Genomic DNA, 25754 nt, shown 5'->3' with positions numbered 1-25754 from the left:
CTCTCTCTCTCTCTCTCTCTCTCTCTCTCTCTCTCTCTCTCTCGCCCGGCTCTTATAATATCGGGGTGCTCTGTCTGCCAGACGCTCGATTAGTGAATAAAACCAAGATAACATAAACAGTGTGGCGGATGAGCCCCTGACGGCCAGAGTGACGGGAATGTAGAGAGCCTGCTGCACACACACACACACACGCACGCACGCACGCACGCACGCACGCACACACGCACGCACGCACGCACACACACACACATATACACATAAGTTCTAGTTGTAATCAACTATTTATATATACTCACTCGAAAACGTCCCTTTTGAAAACTTGACATATATTAAAAATGCCCAAATGCCCAAAACTGAATTAAACTAAAATAGTAGTGTCTAGACAGCTTCTTTTTATTTGTTGCCTGTCTGCACACAAGAACTGATACTGACAGATACTATTTCCAATTCATTAACTCACTAAACATCCCCCCTAAACATGTCTGTTGGTTGGTGGGTCTATGTGGTCGAGCTCTTTCAGCGCTCTGTGGACTCTGCTGGTGTCTGTGCTCCTCTCATGGTCTGTTTCTAACGCATTCCTATTAATATACATTGCTTTAAATTGTATTTTAACAGCTCGGGTCGGACAACGCAATTAATTGTGTACAGTATTGTGTTATGTGAGGTTAGTGCACTCTTGAGATATGGATATATCTTCGTCCTCGTTGGTTTCTCTGTCCTCAATGTTTATGTTGTGGTTAATTACAAACACATGCTTGTGCACACACACACACACACACACACACACACAGGAACTATTTCAAATTTCTCTTCAATCGACCTAAAGTTCGAGTTGACTGGTACCGTTAGCGATCACATATCTGTAGAGAGCAGGCATACTTTACATTATAAACATCCACAAATAGCACACACATGCAAACATGTGAAATTGTTAGTCTTTTCAAGATCTGCTTACAGTAACCTATGCCCACCCCTTAACACACACACACACACACATACACACACACACACACACACACACGCACACACAGTGACATACACATAGCTGTAATGTAACCCAACCAAAACAATCTAGAGAGCCTGAAAGTAAGACATTGCAATAGTTGAAATAGGGAATTTAAACACAAACACGCAAACTTGTGTGTATGTGTGCGTGTGTGTGTGCGTGTGTGTGTGTGTGTGTGTAGACATCGGGGCATGTATGAATCATACATGTAAAGGGCTGTGTGCGCATGCAGCCCTGCATGCATCTGCACACAGCATAAACACACGGTGCTCACATTTCAGAGGGTCCTCCATGACGCGTGCTCTGATCAGTAATCACGGGTGTAGCAGGGCAGACAATCACTGGTGACGGTGCCCACTGGGGGCATGCTGCCCCGGGGCGGGGGGGAGGTTGGGTTGGGTTTATGTTAATCTGGGATCCAGCAGTCCTGCTAAGTATATTTCTATAGCAGGACTTCTGGGGGGGCGGGGGGGCGCGGAGCCTGGGCCGGAAACCAGAGACTGCCAGGGGGCGGAGCTAAGGCTTGTTTCCTGTTGGCTTTACAGAGATATTCTGCCTGAAGAAAAACACGTATTTGCGCGATTGGACGACGCTTTGAGGAGCGGATATTAATCAGGTGTTATTCCTACAGTGGCCAGTTTACACAGTGTAACCTGTATAAACTTTTTAAAATGCTGGCCCAGTTTGTTTTCGCCAAATTACGCGTTTTTTCAGAACCCCGCCTTCAGCAACCGGCCAAATTTGTAAGAGCGTAAGAACGTGAAAGCCCCCTTCACACAGATTTGAGCCTGTCTGCCATCAGACTCAAGGTGTTAATCTCCGGTCTGATGTGTGAGTCTGGGTTCATGTCAGCCGGAGGGGGGGGGCTCTAGCTGTTGTGGGCAGCTCAGTGACATCTGAAGACGACTGTGTGATGCCTGTCTGAAGATGGGGGGCGTTGCACCAAATGGAGCAGTTTGATAGCGTCCCAATCGAAGAAGCACTCGCACACTTGTCAATCTCCGTCACAAAGTGAACAGTAGCTAGATCTTTCAAGGGCAGTAAGTCTTTATATTTATTTATTTATGACTTAAGCAATCGGGACGTAGCCTGGCAAGCCAGACCCACGTCAAGATGTTGGGTCTGGGAATACTCCATGGGCACGGCTCCCTCAAACCAAGGGGTGAGATGAATGGTTGTCTTTCAAATAGGATAGCTCTACAATCAATCATGTAGCAGGGACGGCACGGCACACGGAACCGTCGCAACACAAAATTGGCCTGACCAGAGTTTGGTTTTCCCAGCTCGCGAGCTAACAGAGAGTTGCTAGACTCCCCTGGCTGCAAATTAAATTTGCTGCCGCTAGGGGCGTCTACGTTTCTAGGCTAGTCGGGACCTAGTCGGGTTCAGAGGGGGTTGTGGATCAACACGCGTTTGTTCCGTTAAGTTCAGGTCAGATCCTGTTTGATGGTGTGCGTGAGCCAGGTCCGAGGCGCCCAAATCAAAAGTTTATTTTAAGCGGCTGCCGCAAAACACGCCCCAGCGTCACAGCCACGCCCGCCGCCTTAGGGCTGCCAAGCGCCAAGACGCAGCACGGACACAGCCTCGGTAAACCCTCCCAGCAACAGGCTCGGCGCTCAAGCTGGGGTCTGTCTGTCTGTGTGTGTGTGTGTGGGTGTGTGTGTGTGTGTGTGTGTGTGTACCCCGGATCCGTTGGGCATCGCAGTACTAACCCACCTGCTCCGTCTCTGTGTAACGCTTTGCCGGCGCTCGCCTTAAGCCCACCCGGGCTCAGCTGCCGGGCCTCTGCCTCACGCCGGCGTTGTGAGGGACGGCCGTCTCCGTCTGCGTCTGGTGTCTCTGCATGATGGACCGCACGTTGCCACGCACACCACCTCTCTCTCGCCTCTCTCTGCTGGAAGAGGATCTGTCATCGCTACCCCCCCCCCCCCCCCCCCCACCTCCTCCTGTTTCTTTGTGTGTGTGTGTGTTTGGATTCAGAACGTCAGGCCGTTTGATCGGTTCTTGGCTGCGGTGGAGCGGCGGGGTTGATTTCGCTCGTGTACCTTCTTTCTTTCATACCGTTTTCAACATCGTCTGCGTTTTTACCGGCTGCACACACTGGCGTTGTGTTTGATTTAAAAGTACGGCTTTATGGTGATTCTAATTATTATTATTATTATTATTATTATTATCATTATATCTGAATGTCTTTTGTCCCGCTCTCTTTCCATACGATGAAGCCGGCGGGACCTTAGAGTTGGGTTCACATGGTTACCTAAAGCCCACCTTCTCTGTTACACCACTATGCTCAACCACAGTTCAAATGTGTTGGACACTAAAGCCGTGTTTTTGCAATGTGTGTGTGTGTGTGTGTGTGTGTGTGTGTGTGTGTGTGTGTGTACATGTGTGTGTACGTGTGTGTGTGTGTGTATGTTTGTGTGTATGATTGTATGTATGTATGTACGTACGTACTTGTATGTGTACGTGTGTGGGTGTATGTGTGTGTGTATGCGTGTATATGTGTATGTGTGCATGTGTGTATGTGTTTGTGTGTATGTGTTTGTGTGTATGTGTGTATGTTTGTATGTGTGTATGTATGTATGTGTGTGTGTGTATGTGTGTATGTGTGTATGTGTGTATGTGTGTATGTATGTATGTGTGTATGTGTGTATGTTTGTATGTGTGTATGTATGTATGTATGTATGTATGTGTGTATGTTTGTATGTGTGTGTGTATGTGTGTATGTGTGTGTATGTATGTGTGTATGTGTGTATGTTTGTATGTGTGTATGTGTGTGTGTATGTATGTGTGTATGTGTGTGTGTATGTATGTGTGTATGTTTGTATGTGTGTATGTTTGTATGTGTGTGTGTATGTATGTGTGTATGTTTGTATGTGTGTATGTTTGTATGTGTGTGTGTATGTGTGTATGTGTGTGTATGTATGTGTGTATGTGTGTATGTTTGTATGTGTGTATGTGTGTGTGTATGTATGTGTGTATGTGTGTGTGTATGTATGTGTGTATGTTTGTATGTGTGTATGTTTGTATGTGTGTGTGTATGCAGGGGAGAGGAGCGTCCAGCCCCAGGCAGCCCCACAGCTGTTCCCCAATGGTAAATATCTGTTCCTCTGACTCCTCTCTCTCTGGGGGTCTGGGCTGGGGTCGCTGGGGGTGTGGGGAGAGGAGCAAGCTAGCTTAACACACACACAAACACACACATATAGACACACACACACACACACACACACACACACTCTTATTACACACTTTGACCACCAGGCCATCTCTTCCATCTCGAAGGGGGCATCTGACCCTTGACCTTTTGACCCCTTCCTTCCTCTTCCTTCTGTGAATGCCCTTTCAATAACAACGTTGACTGGCCACGCAAAAAAACCACACCTTTCCACAACACAGCTGCCCGGCCACAGAACGAGAGGAATTCAAACTAAGTAGTGAGTCATCTGTGGGATGAGTACGAGAGGACGTGTGTCAGATACACGGAGGGAAGGCCTGTCTCTCTATACGCCTCTCCGCTCCACAGGAACAGCCCAGTGCAAACACTCGGAGGCATTGTACTGTGGGTATAGATGGATCGCTTTCCATGTGAATTTTGCCAATGAAGTAAACACTCTGGTTCAAAAGCCCCGGCATGCTGATCCAGTTACGATCAGGGGAACTCACTGACACTGCGGATAATCCTCGTCGGGATGAGATGGGCTGAGAATATCAAAAAGGCATGGGAAAGGAAACCGGTGAACCTGTGGGAATGCAAGATATGCAAATACCCGAGTAATAAAATGATACTTTGCCACATTTGAACACTAACAATCGTGTTATGCTTATTAAGTGTGTTAACCACAATGTGTTCTTGTTTCCTGAGCAAAGCTGAATGCGTTCACAGTAACCTGCGTCAAATGTTTAGGCTTTTAACCTCTTGTGAAAGCCTAAACATCAAATGTATGAGGCGCGCAACCGACGACCCAGATAGATATAAAACCCATAGCGACCTCCATCCCTCTCGCTCGTCATGTGATACCTGTGATCGCGGCGGCGGCGGCGCCATGACGTCAGGGTGCGTTGCTGTCCTACTACAGCCCCCCCCCAAAAAAACGCTCTGGCTTCTGGAAGAGGTCTTCCAGTAAACCGACCGAATCTCGCCGTATGAAACGTACACCCGGGGCGAAGCGCAGCGATAGACCAAACACACCGCCCCTCTGAATCATCATAAGCCGGAATATTTACTAACGTCTGCCCGCTGCTAATTGTGGGTCTCGTCCCGGGGCAGGACGTGTCTGGGAGAGGCGTTCGGAACGCACAACCCACACACATACCACACGTCTTTCTGTGTGTGTGTGTGTGTGTGTGTGTGTGTGTGTGTGTGTGTGTGTGTGTGTGTGTGTGTGTGTGTGTGTGTGTGTGTGTGTGTGTGTGTGTGTGTGTGTCTCCTCTTGCCGTCTTCACAAAGCCAGCAGTGTCATAAATATTATTTCCCCTCTCCTTAACACGTAATCATCACTTTTACTTTTTTCTGGGGGGGGTGGGGGGGGGGGGGAGATGATGATGAGTGCATGACCCAGCGTTCTGCGTTAGGCATGCCCCGACATTGTCTCGTCTGCCCCGTCTGCCAGCTCTCTCCCTGCGCCGTCTCGCACTTGCAATTACCCGTCCCGCGCGGGGCGGCGGTATGGGGCCCTCTCTGCCCTAATGGCCCCTAATGTCTCTCCGGAGCTCAGCGGAGCGCGCCGACTCATCACAAAAGTCACGGGCTCCTCGTGTGTTTTTCCGACGCGCCGCGGATCAGCATGTGAATCACTTTACCAAATGGATTCCCTATTATGTGAAATGAGGGGGTATGGAGTTTTTTTTTGTTTTTCAACCACAGACAGAAAAGTGTATTTGGGCGTTCATCACCCCTCTGCCCGCAAATTCTTCTGAGCTCTTGATTTTATTTTTGTGGAAATAATTTTTTTAACACCTGTTTCTCTCTCTCGCAGTTCATTTTATTCTTCGTTTATTCTTCGGCCCTTATCTCTGAAGGAGTTTAAAATGAGCAGTGAACCCGAAAACGTTTTCGTTTTGTTGGCGTGGTAATATCTCTTGTGTAATCCTCCAAATAGTCAATCAATGTAATTTTGCCCCTTATTTTTGGTTACTAAAATAAGACCGTCATTTAGAGAAAACGTCTGTTGTGCGTCTTTTCTCCGGGTAACTTTGAGGTCACAACCGAGGGACACCAGTCAGGGTGTGTGTGTGGAGCTCCGTCTGGGCAGCGGTTTGTTTTGACGTCCGCGTCTGAGAAGATTAAGCCCCTTGGACACCTATAGTATAACGCCACACTGTGTGGTGTATTTCATTAACAACATTGCTCATTATAATGCCTAGTACATGACTGTACAAAAAAGTGTATCACAAAGTGGGGGTGGGCCATAACCATTATGGATAACACGCCTTCCTAGATCTATCAGCCCAAAATACATATGCATATATATATGTTCTGCTGTGCTGCAGTTTCCCATTTAGGTGAAACGATGAACATTGCGAACGATGAAGATTAGGGATTCTCCTCGTGGTATAACCCCCCCCCAAACAAATCATAAACACTAGCCTACTCGAGTACCTCCTGTGTGTTTTTTGGTAAATCCTTCCCAAGTAAGATTTGGTAGGTAATGGTCAGCTTTCTAGTGAGGCGTGGGGGCGAAAAGGAACAGGTTCTCGTTCCATCGATCCCGGTCACAGACACTACGTGTGTTATTCTATGAGCTAGGTTAAACAGTATCTGAAGCGTCTCTGGGCTCATCAATAGTGACTAAAACGTTCCCACCACTTATTTCTCCATTTTAACAAATACATTTAGCTTCGCTCGGGGAAAAACGTTTTATTTTCCTGGCGGAGAAGGCCTGAAAGCTCTGAACAAAATGAAAGGAAACTGGTGGAATTATATATTTTGTCTGCACTGCCCTGGATCCACACGGGTTGTGTAATAACGATCACCTTGGGCAAACACACACACACACACACACCAGCACCAGCAGCAACTTGGTTCTAACCCTTTCCTATTGTCTGACCTTTGACCCTCTTGTAGCTCCTCAGGCACCATACTCTTTAAAGTGCTGCTAACCTCTAACCTTCTTCCTGTTCCCTGGTTCCTTCTCCGTTCCATCCCCATCGTATCGTCATCATTTCTTCCTGTAGAACTGTCTCCACTGAAGAGCCACTCGGACGGCCCTCCATTCTAGTCTTCGTACTAACCGTACATCTCGACATTTGCATCGGCATGCCCTTCCTACGATTTAGACAGAGGGGAGTGCCTGTGCACACGTGTGTGTGTGTGTGTGTGTGTGTGTGTGTGTGTGTGTTTGGTTCTGTTCAGTGTCTGTCTGAGGGGGCGTGTTCATGAGTGTCTCTGTGTTTCCCCGCAGAGACGTGTGCAGTGAACAACGGCGGCTGTGACAGCACGTGTCACGACGCCGTGGCCGGGGTCCGCTGCAGCTGTCCGGTGGGCTTCACCCTGCAGCCCGACCGCAAGAGCTGCAAAGGTACAGACAGGTCCACACGCACGCACTCGCTCGCACGCATGCACACACACACACACACACGCATGCATGCACGTGCACACGCACACACGCAATCGTGGTCTACATATACACGCACCCATGGGTTAAACACACAAACAAACGCACAATCCTGGTCCTTACACACACCCCCGGTCTACACACACCTGGTCCACACACACACACACACACACCCTTGGTCTACACACACACGCACGCACGCATGCACAAGAGCGCACGCAGGCATACACACACACATACACACACACACACACACACACAGACCCCTGATCCACCCCCAGACCCTCAGGGGCCCGGTGTTCTCCTCTCCATCACCGTCTCAGAATGTCCCTGGCGTCTGGCCGGTTCAGATGTTCACTCACTCACACCACGCTCTTATACCAACATAAGCACTTCTTCCAAGCTTATTTTATTCATTAACAACATCCTTATTTTTATTGAACTTGTTCCCGGGCTGTTATTGTTTTGATTTATCATTTTTTTTCTTAGTAACATTTTGCAATGCCTGAGGTTTTCTCCATTAAATGTATTCATATATCCATTGTTCTCTTTATTATGGTGGAGAGATATGGTTTTCCTTCATTAGCATTTGTTTATGAAAATGTCCTTCCTCCCTAACACTGCGTAAACACGGCACGCCGCAAATCCCCGCAGTGTTCACGAGACTGGAGAGCATACTAAAGAAAAGAGCAAATGAACAAAGAGGGGGAGAAAGAAAAGGAGAGAGGCAAAGAAACGGAAAATAACAAACAAAATGATTTTCAAAGAAATAGACCGTCTGTTCCCCTCCCCCCCCTCCCCCCCTCCCCCAGCCCGCCCTTTCCTCTTTCCTTTCTCCGAAGGAACGGTGGAATCATCGGAGAGTATGATTTCCCTGCAGGGCTAATAACGCTATTCTTAACAACTCCGATAAAAGTGGGTTGGCTTTTATTAGCTCGAGTCGAGAGGGAAAGAACAAAAAACAATTCCAGGCAACAACTGGCAGGAGTAGACAGTGAGTCCCTCACGGCGGCAAGCCCAGGACCTCTGAAGTACCGGGGCGGGGGGTGGTTGGGGTGGGGGGGTGGAGGGGGGGGGGGGCGTCAGGCTTGGGACTTCTGAAGTACCGGGAGTGGGGGGGGGGGGGTTCTGGTGAGACAAGGACAGGATTATTTTATTACGTTTAGATGTGATGATGCTAGCCAGATGAGGAAGGCTCCCCCCGGAGATGGATGCCTCGATTATTTCGGATTAATCGGAAACACTGCGGAACGGCCAACGTGCCGAGGCTTCAAAGCCGGCGCGGGTAGATGATATATTGATCAGGTATTGGCCAGGAACCTAATGAGGATAATCCAACAAAGATGGAGACACAGAGAGCGAGAGAGAGCATAGCCCCCGCCGCAATTAAAGTTTTCTATTCGCAGGGCTGCATGTAGTTACCACCACATGTATTTCTCTTTTTTCCTCTTAACCATTTTAACGGCCTTCAATGTAATGCTGCAAGTAATTCCTTCACCTGCAAAAAATGAAGCCCCTTGGCCTAGCGAGGCAACATCATGACCTGCTTTACCGGGCCCTGATGTTTACGCACGCCGACCGCGCCGCCGCCGCCGCCGTAACCGCGTTGTCTCCGCGCCCAGGGTTCCCTCCGTGGCGGGTCTTTGATCCTCTGTGTCTGAACCGTGTTCCTCTTGTGCTCAGACATCGACGAGTGCCGTCTCAACAACGGCGGCTGCGACCACGTGTGCCGCAACACGGTGGGCAGCTTCGAGTGCAGCTGCAAGAAGGGCTACAAGCTGCTGACCAACGAGAGGACCTGTCAAGGTAAACACTTGTGTTTCGCTACCTTTCTTTGATGACCTGCACCACGACGGGCGTAGCAGAAAAACCACACATGTACGGGAGAGACATTTACGACGTTTAGCAGATGCTTTTATCCCGACTTACAATCATTACATTTGTCAGAATAAAGAAATGTATATATATATATATATATGTGTATATATATCGCTGTCGGTACAATAAAGATATTCATAGAAACAAATGCAAAGCGCTTACAAGTGCTAGGTGAGACCATCGATGTGCTTGCATCTCTTTAAGCGGGCGTCATGCAGCGCTGTCTCTCTCCCCCACACTGGGATGCTGTGATTGAGGATGGGTTGGGGTTAGGGATGGCTGCAGGCTTCCTGGTGGTGATTGTGGGCCGGTAGCCAGCCGCCGGCCGGCCTGGCCTCTCCCTGACTTGTTTGCCTGTTCGGCTCGGTGGTAGCCATCGCTCTGCGGGAGCCGGGGGGAGCCTCACCGCAGAACAAATAAAGAGTTTTGCCACGGGCCGAAACACAGGTGTGGGGAATTAAGAGCTGCTGCTGCTCCCAAACCTCTGGGTCCCCGGGATGAATCGGGGGGCCGCCCCGCGACAGGAACATCTGGGGAAGGAATACAGGCCAGGGTGGAACGCAGTGCTGGGCTCTCTCTCTCTCTCTCTCTCTCTCTCTTTCTCTCTCGCTCTCTCTCTCTTTCTCTCACTTTCTCGCTCTCACTCTCTCTTTCTCTGTCTGTCTTGCTCTCTCTCTCTCTTTCTCTCACTCTCTCTCTCCCGCCCCTCTCTGTCTCTGTCTCTGTCTCTGTCTCTGTCTCTCTCTCTCTCTCTCTCTCTCTCGGAGTGGAAAAACAGATGACATGCCTTTTGTGTTGCCCTTGTGTCTTTATTGATGTGGTCAATCAATACCCAGCCTGGTACACATCAGTGTCATGCCAGACATTTCTGCTTGTTGTTTTTTTTCCCCCTGCTGCCGGAGCATCAAATTAAATCCATCGCCGGGGCAACGCCGCAGCGCCATTTGTCATGTGGTCGACCAAAATACATGTCACGTAGAGCTGTTGTCTTCTTCCCTGGTTTATGCGGCGGCGATGCTTTTTCTTCTTTTTCTTTTGCGCTCGACATTTCTCAAGTACGGTCGGTACGTGTCGGAATGTCCGCACCTTCGTCATGGCAACGTGCCGCCACCAAGTCGGCCGTGCTCCATTCCAGGGGCCATGAGGGCCGCTGTGGGAACGGCGGCCCGCCTGTTGGGAGACGGGCTGTTTTGTCTCTGGAGAAGGGCTTGTGATAAAAGTTACCCCCCCCCCCCCACCCCCGCACACTCCGCCCCCCCCGTTGAGTGAGGACATGTCAGGCCCACACGCTCCGCTGCACCTTTCTGCTACATCTCTCCGTCCGCGCGGGGGCCCTGCCGTCCACACGGGGCCCCGCATATTGGACGGTCGGGGCCCCGCATTGGACGGTCGGGCCCCTCCTCGCGCAGTGGCCCCTCCTCCTCCTCCTCCTCCTCCGCCACCGCCGCCGCTCGTGTCAGCCACTGAATTTGGCGTCAGCCGTTCACAAACGGCAATTATTATTTCATTCTTCTTATTACATTTTTTTCCCTCTTCGTTTTATATCCAAAGTCTGGTGACTCGCCAGCGTGAGTTTTTTTTTTTTTTTTTCTCTATGTTTGTTTGTTTTTCTCGTCTGATATCGCCAAACGTCATTGAAACGTTTTTAATCCACCTGGTGGCACGAGTGCAGCGCTCCCCACCAGACGCCCCGCCGGGGCGAGTCCACCGGCCCTCTCCACCCAGCCCCCTAAAACGTCTTCATTCACCTCCAGCTCACGCCCTGTTGACACTTTAGCCGGTGGGTTTAACGCCACAGAAAAACCAGCCCCAAAAAGCGCAGTTGGGTGGTGTGTGTTGCGGCATGGTGGTGTGTTGCGGCGAGGCGTTGAGGTGTGTGTCGGTGTGTCTGTGTGGCGGTGTGTGTCTGTGTGGCGGTGTGTGTGTGTGTGTGTGTCGTGTGTCTGTGTGGCGGTGTGTGTGTGTGTGTGTGTGTGTCGTGTGTTGCGGGCGAGGCGTTGAGCTGTGTAAGCCACACCGTGTGTTTATCTCAGTTTGAACAGTCACGGTGTTTCCCTGCTGTCAGCGAGCGCGGCCATCACTCAGGACAAGGCATGTCTGGCCCAGCCCCGCTAAACCTCTCCCAGCATTCCTCAGACCTCCTCCATCTTCCCACCCCCCTCCCCCCCCCCCCCTCCCCCCCACACCTCACCCCACCTCACCCTCCATCCTCCCCCCCCCCCTCCGCCCCCTTCTCCCCCCTCCTCCTCCTGCTCCTCCTGCTAATCTAGGACGAGAACATTGGCAGGCAGGCGTTATCAGATGCCAGGGCCAGGCAGGGGCTGTGGGAGATGGGAGGAGGTGTTGGAGATAAGGCTCTTATCTGCTCTGGGTAAACAGTAGTTGTCTCTCTTTGTCTCTCCGCTCCTTTTGTCCCCGCCTGATTTGCATGCCCTGGATTGTTTTGGTCTTTTTTTTCTGTTGTTTTGGTGGGTTTTTTTTTTTTTTTTTTCCACAAGGGTGGAAGTCAGGGGGTCAGGGGTTAAAGCCCGGGCTCCCAGGGGCCCGTCCTGACCCGGGGCCGGTGAGTCAGCAGAAGCTGAGAGAGAGCCTGGTGTGAGGATCAGAATGGTTCCTTGTGGTGCGTTGTGGAGTTGGGGGAGAGGCCCCCCGCATCAGCAGCTAACATGGTTGGAAGATGGAATATGGAAAGTTATTGTCTATCGTAAAGTTATTGTCTATTGTAAAGTTATTGTCTATCGTAGAGCTTCGACGGAGAAGCATCTTGAGACACACTTGGCTCACACCGGGAAAACATCCATCTCATTGGACTGGGTCTGGTAGTTTTACAGTTTTTAAAGGTTAATTCCAGAGGTTAATGGCAGTAGGAATAAAGCAATTTGTAAAGGCCAGGTTAAGTCTACAGCCTGCACTGTGATCTTGTTTTTTCCCATATGCTCAACTACCAACGTCCACGACATGATGATCAGAGAGGTTCAGTCGTGGTAACAACTTAGTTCAATGCATTCACATTTTGCATTTCATAATGCATTTTGTTAGTGTGCGCTGATTTGATTTGATGAAGACAGTGGCCTCTGAATTCACTCACATTGCTGTTTTAAAATGAATAACCATTGGTGGTAGGAAGAAGATATATATTCCGTCATGGTGCGTCATTTATTTGTTCTTGTTGTATTTGTACACTGTATTGACCTCTCCACAACCTGTTCAGACCCAGAGCTCAGACAGCGCTATCTTTCACACCAAATCAAATGTATTTCCCCTGTGAGACCTATCTTTTTTTGTCCTTCCTTGTTTGCGCAATGGTAAAATGAAAAGAATGAAACGTTTGTTTTCTTTTTCAACCTTTTTTTGTTTGACATCAGCGCATTGGGCCTCCCCAAGTGGTTAAGACATCCTGTCTGCTCTCTCTGTAAGCTGATCACTTAATAAGCTTTTAATCTCAACCCCAGGTCTGAGGTGCTCACACAAAGGGCCTGCCAAGTTATGCATTCTCTACGGAGAGGAAAGAGTTTCACTGTTTTGAGGGATTAAGCCCATTGTGACAATTTGCCGACTGTTCAAACTATGTCAGAATTTGTAGGGCTGGTCCTTCAAGGTAACCACCTTTTGTTCTCTCTTTCTCAAACTACAAAACATCAAAGCAACGCGTGCATGCCAGAAACAACTCTGACAAAATCACCTTCCCCCGCGGTACTGACTGCCATCCCTGTCCCCCTGGTGCCCAGGCAGCACGCACAGCGCCCGGGACCAGGGAATGGCTGACTAAATACAAATAAAAACTGATTCCTAATGAATGTTGACTGCACACGATCACGAACTTCATGTGGAATCCTTGTGGATGTGTGATACAGGAATTTTACCAATTAAGACCAGGTAGCAGGATTAAGTTAATGACTCAATATTGGTATGTTTCCTTGGTAATAACAAATCAATAAGGACGCAGTAGATCTATCATCAGTAGATGACTGACCCACAGTAGACCCACAGTAGATGACTGACCCACAGTAAATTACTGACCCATAGTAGATGGCTCCACTCTGCTTTTTCAGTTTACAGCTTTAAGAAAACAAGAAGTTGTCTGTGGCATAATGTCCTCCTGGTATTTTTTTCTCTGTTTGTGACTGTCATTCATGGATGACCTTTACCAGATATAATGATAGTTCGCATTTATATACTTCAGAACACGGAGAGGATGTGAGGCCTTTGCTGACTTACAAGGACATCTATCATTGTTAGGCTGATGATTCCCACGTGGCCCCAGATCTAAAGGATTTCAAAATGTGTTTTCCCTTTAAAAAAAAAAACCCTCAAGTGAAGAACATTGGAACGGGGGTGTTGCTGGTGGGTAGGGGGCGGTAAAAACTTGAGACCAAATGACCAGCTCCAATCACAATCTTTATTTTTTCTGATTTTCTTTCTTTTTTTTGTCACGTCATTTCTTTTGACAAAAGCCAGTTATGAGCAACTTGTGACAAAAGACAGATTTGTTTGAAAAAGTCACGGATACAAATCTGTTTATTAAACACTAGCTTTGAATGTTCTAATTGTTCCCCTCTCTCTCCCTCTCACCCCTCTCTCTCCCTCGCTCTCCCCCTCTCTCTCTCTCTCTCTCTCTCTCTTTCTCTCTCTCCCTCACAGACATTGACGAATGTTCTTTTGACAGAGCCTGCGACCATTCCTGCGTCAACTCTGCAGGCAGCTTCCAGTGCCTGTGTCATAAAGGCCACGTTCTGTACGGCCTGGCCCACTGCGGAGGTGAGGGGGCACCATTCATTTTCCACAGTCCAACACCAACGCACCTTTTTTTCCCTTTTTTCTTCCTTTCGCTCCCTCCCGCAATTTCCTGTTGCACCCCCCCCCCTCCTCGTCCCCCGAGCTACCAGTAAAGAACCAGCTCAGGGAGCCAATGGGAACACAGAGAAAGGTGTGGTGAAATCTCTGCTTCACGAGATGTAGAGAGAGTGGTGGGGAGGCGGGGGTGGGGGGGGGGGCAGTGGCAGGTAGACCAAGGCTGCTGGGGACCAGATAGGGGAGACCAGCCCCACCCCCCCCCCCCCCCTGGGTATCAGGAGGGGGACGGGATCCAGGTCCACGGGACACGGAGGGAGAGGGGGTTTTCATTTGGGCTTTGCTTTGATGGCCTGTATGTGTGTGTGTGTGCGCGTCTGAGGTGTGTGAGTGAGTGTGTGTGTGTGTGTGTGTGTGTGTGAGTGTGTGTGTCTGAGGTGTGTGTCAGTGTGTGGATCTGAGGTGTGTGTGTGAGTGTGTGTGTCTGAGGTGTCTCTGTTTATCAGTGGTTTTGATTCTGCTGCTGTTGCCCAAGGGCCACACAGTAGGTGTTCAGGAAGGCAAGAGACACTACATGCACTTGGAATACATTGTAACTTTGCAATGAGTCTCTTGCTCTGTCTGTCTGTCTGTCTCTCTCTCTCTCTGTTGTTCAGTCTACTCGAACCCAGCACAAAGATACGCATATCCAGAAAAGACTGGAGGAATAACAAACATATACAGAGAAAACCAAAACATAAAATTCATAACAGACTTGTTTCAAAATGAGAAAGTAATTTAAATGAATGCAAATGAACCGTTATCGTTCAGGACCCTCAATGTAGAAGAGAACATTATTTAAATTGTATGTGAAAAGGGTTCCACGTGTGTGTGTGTGTGTGTGTGTGTGTGTGTGGGTCGGCCACAGATGTTTCTCTCTCCTCACGTCCCTCTGAGCGCTCGCTTTCAGTCCGTCTGCTCTCCAAAAACACAGAGTTTGATGGCGCTCCCGGACACACAAAAACCCACTTCCTAACCTACTGCTGTCCTAAACAGCGGTGAGGCGAGCCTCCTCCCGGGGCGTCCGACGACTATACAGTAAACCACCCGAAAACCCAAAGCAAAGGCCACCACCGAGCTGTATGGGCTCCAGAGGGGCGCTGAGAGTACTTTAAGAGCTGCCTGCCAAGGTCTGTCATCATCATCCTCATCATCATCATCATCATCATCATCCTCATCTCTCCTCTGGGGAGATCTCCAGACACTCGCAACGTGGCGGTCATTTGAGTTGGACTCTTGGTCGCATAAACCAAACGACATGCATCACAAAGGAGGCAGGCCCAGGCCTAAACATGTAGGACGTTCCCGGCGTGCCCCCCCCCCCCCCCACCGCCGGTAACCCACACCTTCGCAGCGACGGTGTGGAAAACCGACGACCGGACAGACGGCGAGACAGCGAGAGCTGCAGAAGCGGCCCGCTCTTCGTGACGCGAGGTTTGGTCATCCCCCTGAAAACAACGAGAGCTTTGATGGATGATGAGCGCGGTGCGCGTTGGAGATTTGTTCAGGGCGGCGGAACAATGGAGTCGTACTGTCTGGTGAGGTGAGGCGAGGGAGAAATTACAGACCTCGGCAAGCGGCAATTACAGTGGCACCTAGCGCTCAGCCCCGCTGACACACCGAGGGGCTTTTAACGTTCACACACACACACACACACACACACACACACACACACAAATGGATTCTGTGTGTATACACTTTGGGAATATGTGATCACAAAGCGTTTGTGTTTAAACAGAGAAAAGCCATCGTCAGACACACACACACACACACACCGAACACACAAGCGCGCACACTCAGTCACTCCCTTACTCGCACACAGACACGCACGTGCACAAACACGCACACGCACACACACACACCGACGCCCCTATGTGGAAGGCCTTCCTGGTTTACACCGAAGATGTATTACCATCCATTCAATTCAGAACAAAGACCCAAAGGAGGGAAGGGTCCTACGGGGCCCATACGTTGAGTCACACTCGATGCAGGAGAGGATCCCACATCGGCCCATCAAACCGGCATCCTCCCTTTGAGAGGAGAGCGTGCGAGGGTGCCCTGGTGAGACGTGCATTACTCACCGCGCGCTGCCTCAGCGCTCGCTACAGTCTAAACACAGCTGATGAAGTCATCATCTTCAATCTGGGAGAGCGGCGGCGCTGCGCTCGCGTCGCTCCTCGTCTCCCGCTCTCCCGTGAATTATTGAACGGGACGGGGGAGCACATTTCATATCGGCACAGCGCATCATCAATCACCCGCCGCTGAATCTCTCTGGTGTGCCGCCGTCCCCCTCCCTCCGTCTCCCCCCCCCTCCCCCCTCTCTATATATTTATACATCTCTCTTCCTCCCCCCCCCCCCCCTCTCTCTCTCTGTACCCCCTCCTCTCTCTGTCTCTCTCTCTCCGGTGCACTGTGACCCCTCCAGGGTTTCTTCAGACCCTGGCCGGTCCCTGCCTCTGGTACACCGGTGCACCCACCCAAATATCAAGAGTTGTCAGGGCCTCTGAACCAATGAAATGCCACATGGGGAACAGGGAAAACAACCAATCACTTCTGTTTGACACGCTCGTTAATCAACTCTCAACTTCTGACGTTGTTTATCGGAGTGACGTCACCGGAATGCTTAATTAAGTGCGGCCCTCCGTCTGGTTCCTCTTAAATCTTAACTTCATCGAAACGTTTCGGGGTTTTTTTGTGCTAATACTAGTTTTTGAGTCTTTTTTTCATCTTCCACCAACTCCACTCCAGAGCACCTTCTGAAAACGCTATAGAGGCTAGATGAAAAACGGCCCTAGTAATAAATAATAAAATCATAAAATCCATGTTCCCACAGATATTGACGAGTGCAGTATAAACCGCGGGGGCTGCAAGTACGGCTGCGTCAACACGCTGGGCGGCTACGAGTGTACCTGTCCGCCAGGATTCAAGCTGCACTGGAACAGGAAAGACTGCATCGGTATGTATGTGCCTGCACTGCCCCCTGGTGGTCAACAACAGCCACAACCGATTCAAATGTGCAGAAGAGCAGAACAGCTGAGCAAAGTTCTGTTTGGAACAGCTGCTTCGGCAGTTTATATTCACATTAGTAGCATGCGGTTGGTTGGTTTTGGGGGGCGCCAGGGGTTTGAGAGCGCTGTGTGTGGTTCACTTTTACATGTTGTTGTGTGCTTTGTGTTCTCTTAGAGCTGGTGAAATGTCCCGCCGGTCTCATAGCGCCGAAGGCCACACTGACCTGTAGCAAGGCGGGCAGGAAGGAGAGCTGTTCTCTCACCTGTTCCTCTAAGGCCCATTACCTAGCAGGTAGCGCACCTCGGCTCCCATGGCAACACCCACAAACTAACCCACAAACAACATCGCCACGTCCGCAATAATAATCCAAATATGAACCCGAGCGTTGAGCGTCTCGGTTACATTTGCCTTCTCTTCTGCCATGTGTTGCAGAGTCAGACAGCAGCTACTCAGTAAGTTGTGGCATCCCCATCGTCAGAGGAAAGTCTTCTTCCAGGCTCAATGCCAGCAACAGTCAGAGCTGCATAGGTTCGCCCGCCAACAACCCCCCCCCCCCCCCCCCCCCTCCCCTTTATACTCCTCATACACGTACCATTAAAGCACATGTCACCCTCTTCATCATCACAAACATCAACATCAACATCATCATCATCATCATCCTCCACACATCACTTCCTGCCGGTGCTCCGTGCCGCCCCCCTCCCCCCCTCCCTCCCCTCCCCTCCCCTCCCGCCGCAGTGTCCCTGCCTGGGCAGTGAGTGGGGTTCCCGCGGCGATAAGAGTGTTGATGTTCTAGTGTGCTCCTCCTGTCTCCTTCCTGTAGAGACTCTGGCGCCGCCGGTGAAGCAGACGGCGTCCTTCAAGATCAAGGACGCCAAGTGTCACCTCCACCCCAAGCTGACGGGCCGGACGGAGGACCGGGGCCGCACCCTGGGGCCCGGTAATCACGTCTCTGCGGTTACGATGCGGTGATCGTCTCGGCGGTGATCCGCTAGGCAGCGCGGCGCACCGCTGTTGTTTGAACTGTGATCCTGATGTTTAGAAGACGATCAACACTGATTAAAATGATTATAATCACATGCTGCAGCCCTAGCCGTATGCTGTGATGGCACGGCATGCCTACTGTTTGTTGTGTTTAGCCCTTAATCCCAGTCTCCCCAGTCCATATTTGACGACACTCCCCGCCCCACGGCACCCGCGGCTTTTAGCCAAAGCGATTACGCACACACATTCACACACAAGGAGCAAGGAGACAGCCAGCTCGTCGGGAGCAGGAGTTAGGTGTCTTACTCAGGGACACTTCGACCCTCGAGCCGGGGATCGAACTAGCAACCTTTCAGTTACAGGTCACCCTGAGCAGGACTTGACTGAGCTAAGCCTACCGCCCGATTAACCCTTAGATAAACCCTCATCCTTGTCACTCCACTTGTGAGTCGATTGTCCGCTACATCACTAAACACACCTGCATGGACTACCTCTCTCTCGTGTGTGTGTGTGTGTGTGTGTGTGTGTGTGTGTGTTTGTGTATGATCTACAACGTCTGACCCTGTCTGACTGCTCTGACCCGTAGGAGGCGGGCAGCCCTGCAGCAACTGTCTGGTGACCTTCGTCAACCTCAAGTGCGACTCGTCCAAGAAGACCAAAGGGCGTCGCGCCCGCAACCCCTCCAACAAGGAGGTGACCCGCATCACCCTGGAGCTGGAGGCCGAGGTCAAGGCCGGCGACACCACAGGTCAGTGTCCGGACGCCGCGCCGTCACGCCCGGAGGTACCCTACGGGCTACGAGGGCGTAGACATGGACAACAGGGGCCGTGCGTGATGAGTTGGTGTTGAGGACCGCTTGAATGTCCCTCCTAGTTACTGCCACGCGTCTCTTGGGGTGAAAACATCTTCTGCTGAATTGTTAATGTACAATATGCATACACAGATATCCAGATATCGTGTCGAATGGGCGGTCTCTTAATTTCCGTAGAATAAACACATTAAAAGGAATGTTTTCCCAGTGTGACACACAGTCGCAATGGGAATTACAAAAAAAATAAAAAAATCTAGTAATCCCTCATAGTCCCTTGGAATTTGCGTTTCCCTGAACCGGAACACTAGCAGAAAGCTGTGTCTTAAACACAGCAGAATAACGTGTGTCTATCTGTGGCTCACCCTCACCCTTAAACACAGCAGAATAACGTGTGTCTATCTGTGGCTCACCCTCACCCTTAAACACAGCAGAATAATGTGTATCTATCTGTGGTTCACCCTCACCCTTAAACACAGCAGAATAACGTGTGTCTATCTGTGGTTCACCCTCACACACCCCAGGCAGCTGCAACCTGAGCTGCCTGCGGCAGCGCATGGAGAAGCAGGTGAAGACGTACATCAAGGCCCTGAAGAAGTCCATCAACCAGGAGCGCTTCCTGATCCGCGTGGCGGGGCTGGAGTACGAGGTGGCCCAGAAGCTGCCCCAGGCCGCCTCCAGCCAGGAGAACTGCGGGCCGGGCCGCGAGAGAGACAGTGGGCGCTGTGGTAAGAGAGGGGGGAGAGAGAGGGGGAGAGGGGGGAGAGGGGGAGAGAGGGAGAGAGGGAGAGGGAGGAGAGAGAGGGAGAGAGAGAGTGGAGAAAGAGGGGGGGAGAGGGGGGAGAGGAGGAGAGGGGGGAGAGGGACAGCGGGCACTGTGGTAAGAGAGGGGGAGAATGGGGGAGAGGGGGGAGAGAGGTAAGAGAGGGGGGAGAGGAGGAGAGGGGAGGGGTAAGAGAGGGGGGAGAGGTAAGAGATTGGGAGAGAGAGGGGAGAGAGGTAAGAGAGGGGGGAGGATGGAGAGCGGGAGAGAAGGGATGAGCAGGGGGAGCTGGAGAGAGGTTTAACTTTATTGTCCGCTGAGTTTTACCTTTAGCGCCATCTAGTGGTGTTAAGAAAAATAAACATGTGCACATTCAAATTTTTCATTATGAACCATCATTTAGGACCTTTTGTATATAAATATAGAATGCACAAACACTCATGGATTTACAGGGTCTGAAGGGGTTCAGGGGGGTTGTGTGTGTGTGTGTGTGTGTGTGTGTGTGTGTGTGTGTGTGTGCTAGTCCCTCTAACCAGAGCCCCTGTGCCTGCCGTCCCCTCAGTCAGGTGCCTGCCGGGCTCCTACTACCAGGGGGAGCAGGAGCGCTGCGTCCAGTGTCCGCCCGGGACCTTCCAGGAGAAGGAGGGCCAGCTGGCCTGTGACCTCTGCCCCGGGAGCGACGGTCACGGGCCCACCGGCGCCCGCAACATCTCCTCCTGCGCAGGTAGCGATCTGTCAACGCATGCACGCACTCAGGCACGCACGCACACATGCATGCACGCACACACGCACACATGCATGCACGCACACGCACACGCACCGAACACACGCACACACACACACACACACACACACACACACACACACACACACTCTCTCTCTCTCTCTCTCTCTCTCTCTCTCTCTCTCTCTCTCTCTCTCTCTCTCTCTCTCTCTCTCTCTCTCTCTCTCTCTCTCTCTCTCACACACACACCGAACACACACACACACACTCACACACACCCCCCCTGGTGCAGCCCGGTTTCAGATGGTCCAATGCGTCTCCTTCCTCTCCCCCCCCCCCCCCCCCGCCCGCCCGCCCCAGGCCAGTGTCCCACGGGGTCCTTCTCCAGCGATGGCTTCAAGCCCTGCCAGCCGTGTCCCCTGGGCATGTACCAGCCCGACCTGGGCCGCACGCTGTGCTTCCCCTGCGGCGGAGGCCTGGGCACCAAGAGGGAGGGCGCCAGCTCCTTCCACGACTGTGAGGTCAAAGGTCAGTGGGCGGTCTTTATCTTTGTTTTTTTCGTTTTTTTGAATCCGTTGTCACCGGTGCAATGATGTCGTTGGTCTCCGTTTCACCCGCCGTCACCGTGACAACACCACGACTCCTAACAAACTTTCTTCTTCTCCTTCTCCTCCTTATTCTCCTTCTTCTCCTCCTCCTTCTTCTCCTTCTTCTTCTCCTTCTCCTCCTTCTTCTTCGTCTTCTTCTTCTTCTTCTTCTTCTTCTCCTCCTTATTCTTCTTCTTCTCCTCCTTCTTCTTCTTCTTCCTCTTCTTCTTCTTCGCGGCCTCACAGTCCAGTGCTCCCCGGGCCACTACTACAACACCACGGTGCACCGCTGCATCCGCTGCCCGCTGGGCACCTACCAGACGGAGTTCAGGCAGAACTACTGCATCTCCTGCCCCGGGAACACCACCACCGACTTCGACGGAGCCACCAGCGTCTCGCAGTGCAAGAGTGAGTACGGGGCAGCGACGCCGCGACAGGACGCTGTCAGCCATGCCTACGGCTGCTCTGTACTCCCAGTTCTCGTAAAGGGGCCGTATCACAACACCAGCTTTTATTGTGGCATCTAGTTTGACGCTCCCACTTGTTATGTCACTAAAACACAGGAGAAGGCAGCTTGTAATGGCTACTCACACCCGGTGGTTTAACATCAGCTCTTTAATGAACTTGGTCGGACGGCAGTTAGCATTTTTTTGTGGTTACTCCAATTTAAATGAAACGACATACCAAATAAGTTCAAAATATTTTATATATATATACACACACACATACATACATACATTCATACATATGCATATATACACACATACATATACACAATCATGCATACACATAAAATTATAGAAACAGTGGTATGTTTGACAAAATAAATGACTATATTGAAATAAAAAGTAATGTTTTGTTTGTCTCTGTGTGTCTGTGTCTCTGCCTGTGTATCTGTGTGTCTGTGTGTATGTATGTGTGTGTGTGTGTGTGTGTGTGTGTGTGTCTTTGTGTGTGTCTTTGCGTGTGTGTGTGTGTGTGTGTGCGTTCAGACAGAGAATGCGGCGGGGAGATGGGTGACTTCACGGGCTACATCGAGTCCCCCAACTACCCGGGGAACTACCCGGCCAACGTGGAGTGTGTGTGGAACATCAACCCCCCCAGCAAGAGGAAGATCCTCATCGTGGTGCCCGAGATCTTCCTGCCCTCCGAGGACGAGTGCGGAGACGTGCTGGTCATGAGGAAGAACTGTGAGTGCTTGGTCTGGTGCTTCTCCTGCCCTGGTTACTGGTTAAGGTGACTGGTTGGTTACTGGTTAAGGTGTTTGAATCCTGATGTCAGCGGACTTCCTAATGTCAGGGTGAAATCATGTACTTTTTTATACAAGGCCTTCTTTTGCCCCCTGTGTAAGATGTTTCAGGGGCATTTTGGATCAATTCCAGGACAATTTGACAAAATGACATACATTTATGTTGCATGACAAACCAATCAATGACTGCAATTACTCATATTAGTTCAGGAACACAGATAAATCTCAACAATTGGACAAAAACTGAGTCCAATACTGAAGTTAACTTTTTATTTTATCGGGCAATTAAAAAACGCAAACGCAAATATTTCTAATATTCTGATATTTTTAAGGGAAAAAATGCGATGAGCCCCCATTCATTTCTGACCCTGCTACCTTGGCAACCGCATGCGAGATGTCTCATGAATGCCTATAGATCTAAAATTCTCTATGAAAGGCTTTGGATAAACGCATCTGTTAAACCACTCTATTTGAGCTGAGCTAGCACTAGCATCCAAAGGCAGTCCCTGTAATGCATTGTTTTGTGGGTGTGTGTTCCATCTTTGTCACAAGGTGGCACTAGAGAGCTACAAAGCGTTGGCATGGTCAGATCCATTTGAACAGAGAAGCTCTTCATTCATTGATGCTTCATCATAATAATGTCTTGCATAATGTCTTGTCTTTGCGTCTTCTTACATGTTCAACCATAGAAATATGGCATTGTTACGTCTGCGATCAGCCAGACACACCTGTGAAGGGGAAGTAGGAAGGACCCAGGAAAGGACAGAGTGGGAGTGGATAATAGTAAAAAAAAAAAAAAGTGGATCAACACTTTGTTGATACACTGTGGCACAAACATTTATGTCCCCTACTTGTGTTGCCTTATCGGTGTAAACCAGCCCTCTGGATGCACTGGTGAAAACCAAGGCTGTGATACAGGAAGTGGATTGGTGGAATGGTTGGTTTCGCTGCGTATAAACGAAGCATCGGTGTGTTTTCATCATGAGGACACGGGTGTGAGTACGGTGCACGACACGCAAGTCGTGGCTCCGCAGAGAGACGAGATTCAAGACTCAAGATTCAAGATGGTTTATTGGTTTATTGTCCAATGCACAACGATTACAGCAGCAGTCGCTGGCAATGAAATTCTTGAGTCTCAGGCTCCGTCAACGATGCAATAAGAAAGTATAACAGAAACACAAACTGGACATGAAATAATTAGAATAGAATAAAAAAATATAATAACAAAAGCTGTAAACAAAATAGAATACTGTGCACGCAATAATTAGAATAAAATAAAAATATAATAACTGCAAACGAAATAGAATAATGTACATGGAATATAACAATGTGAAATAAGAATGTTTACGCGTACCATGCACCGATGTAGACGAGTCGAGTGGTTACGTGAAAGACCGTCCGCCATGCCGCGTGACGCCGCTTTCCCCCGTTGCCTCTCCGCAGGGTCGGCCACGTCCATCACCACCTACGAGACGTGCCAGACGTACGAGCGGCCCATCGCCTTCACCGCCCGCTCCCGCCGCCTCTGGATCAGCTTCAAGTCCAACGAGGCCAACAGCGCACGCGGCTTCCAGATCCCCTACGTCACCTACGATGGTACGGGCCGCTGCCGCGCCGCCGCCGCGCCTCCGCCTTCAGAGGAGCCCGCGCGAGCGCGCTGTTTGACACGTTCCCCCACGCAGCACTGCGTGGGAGCCCGTAGTGACGGTGTGTGTGTGTGTGTGTGTGTGTGTCGTTTCAGAGGACTATGAGCAGCTGGTGGAGGACATCGTGAGGGACGGGAGGCTCTACGCCTCGGAGAACCACCAGGAGATCCTCAAGGTGCGCTCCGTCCGTCCGTCCGTCCGTCCGTCCGTCCGCTGCGGTCTTGGTCGTCGTCGTACACCCGCTGTTTTTGGGGGAGGGACCGTTTTCGTTTTGATGTTCTTTGAACTGTTTATTTCAAGGGGCTAGTGCACGATATACTGTATATATACGGCACCAGAGACAGCTACACGCTAATATTCATCTGTAGTCCCTGGGTGGGACCTTTGACACCACACACACACACGTACATTTCAAGAAGAAAGATCAACACATTAGCTTATAGAAATTGTGTGTGTATATTATATATGTGTGTGTGTGTGTGTGTGTGGCTGTGTGGGCATGCTGCTATAGACGTTTCAATACACTTCCTCCCTTGTTCTCCACCTCTCGGCCTCCCGCAGGATAAAAAGCTGATCAAGACTCTGTTCGACGTGCTGGCTCACCCCAACAACTACTTCAAGTACACCACCCGCGAGTCCAACGAGATGCTGCCGCGCTCCTTCATCCGCCTCATCAGCAGCAAAGTCTCCGCCTTCCTGCGACCATACAACTGACAACCCCCGCCCCCCTCCTCTTCATCCCCCCCCACCCTGACCTCTTCATCCTCTCACCCCCCCCCCACCCCCCCAAACCTGCAGGACTTCCAACTAAATTCATCATAACCATGGTATGCTTATCTTCCTCCCTCCTGATCTTCGTCAACAACCACAACAACAACAACGTTTTGGTTCACCGCCCACAGGCGTCTCCAATGGGGACCTCCGGCCGTGGTCGAGGTCTCCGCTGTGAGTGTGTGGATGACTGAGCTGAGTCGATGTTTGTGGTGAGGATGTGTGTGTGTGTGTGTGTGTGTGTGTGTTTTTACCGCCCTGTGGGATGAAACTAACGAAAAAGGAAGAGACAAACTTTGGCTACAAGATGGAGTCAAAGGCAATCGCCAAATTACGATTATATCTGTTTTAGTAACATGGTTAGACGGTTGGTGTGTGTGTGTGTGTGTGTGTGTGTGTGTGTGTGGACGTGTGAATGCAGCTAGTTATCACATCCGCAATCTATGTTTATGGGTTGCTAAATCAAGCAGGATCCGTTGCCATTCCCCATCTCAGTTAAGGTCTAGCTCAGCCCTGTTCTGTTAGAGCTCATGGAGCACTTCTCCAGATTTGCTGTTAAAACAGTAATTTATTTCTGCCCAGAAGGTCCGTCAAGACGTACTAGCCGCCCCCCCTCCCCCCCATCTGGATTTTCTCCTATTCAATATCAGTGAAAAACAAACGACAAAAACCTTGTTTGTCCATCCACAACACAACGGAAGTTACGCTCTTTAAAGGAAGCCTGTACCTGTTGAACAGCCCTGGTGAGAGACACAGGATTTAGACCCAGGGAGGCATTCTGTGGAATACGCCTCTGAAAGAGAGAAATGTCATCGATGGACATCGAGTTTGCTGCTTCTTCTATAAGGTCACTTTGATGTCTCAGTCTCATGCCGTCCTGGCCACTGATAGATTATAGAGATTATAGGTTCAACAGAAGGGAGATGAGAACATTAAATACAACAC

The 25754-nt window shown here is 50.4% G+C and overlaps 2 protein-coding genes across 2 annotated transcripts in view; both read left to right on the top strand.

Annotated features, from left to right (window-relative positions):
• LOC311359830 (signal peptide, CUB and EGF-like domain-containing protein 3) overlaps positions 1–1878 on the top strand; it is a gene marked incomplete at its 3' end in the record, with an annotated part of 19547 nt that extends 17669 nt beyond the window's left edge. Inside the window, exon 4 of the mRNA XM_084479861.1 lies at positions 1787–1878. Within this exon, the coding sequence (XP_084335987.1) occupies positions 1787–1878 (92 nt within the window). The remainder of the gene's footprint in view (positions 1–1786) is intronic.
• A 241-nt stretch (positions 1879–2119) lies between these two features.
• On the top strand, positions 2120–24755 carry scube3 (signal peptide, CUB domain, EGF-like 3; the record flags this gene model as incomplete). Its single annotated transcript, XM_084479860.1, has 18 exons — positions 2120–2168; positions 4053–4100; positions 7408–7524; positions 9244–9366; positions 14080–14196; positions 17102–17224; positions 17452–17568; positions 17710–17805; positions 18101–18217; positions 18848–19009; positions 19594–19797; positions 20395–20556; positions 20917–21084; positions 21390–21551; positions 22136–22333; positions 23836–23988; positions 24134–24213; positions 24600–24755. The coding sequence occupies 18 exons, from the start codon at positions 2120–2122 to the stop codon at positions 24750–24752; spliced, it is 2349 nt and encodes a 782-aa protein (XP_084335986.1). The 3' UTR covers positions 24753–24755.
• Between the last annotated feature and the right edge of the window lie 999 nt (positions 24756–25754).

The sequence above is a fragment of the Micromesistius poutassou genome, assembly GCF_964030765.1.
Source record: "Micromesistius poutassou genome assembly, chromosome: 15".
Taxonomy (NCBI): domain Eukaryota; kingdom Metazoa; phylum Chordata; class Actinopteri; order Gadiformes; family Gadidae; genus Micromesistius; species Micromesistius poutassou.
Note: the sequence above shows the minus strand (reverse complement) of the source record. Positions and strands in the feature narration are given on the sequence as shown.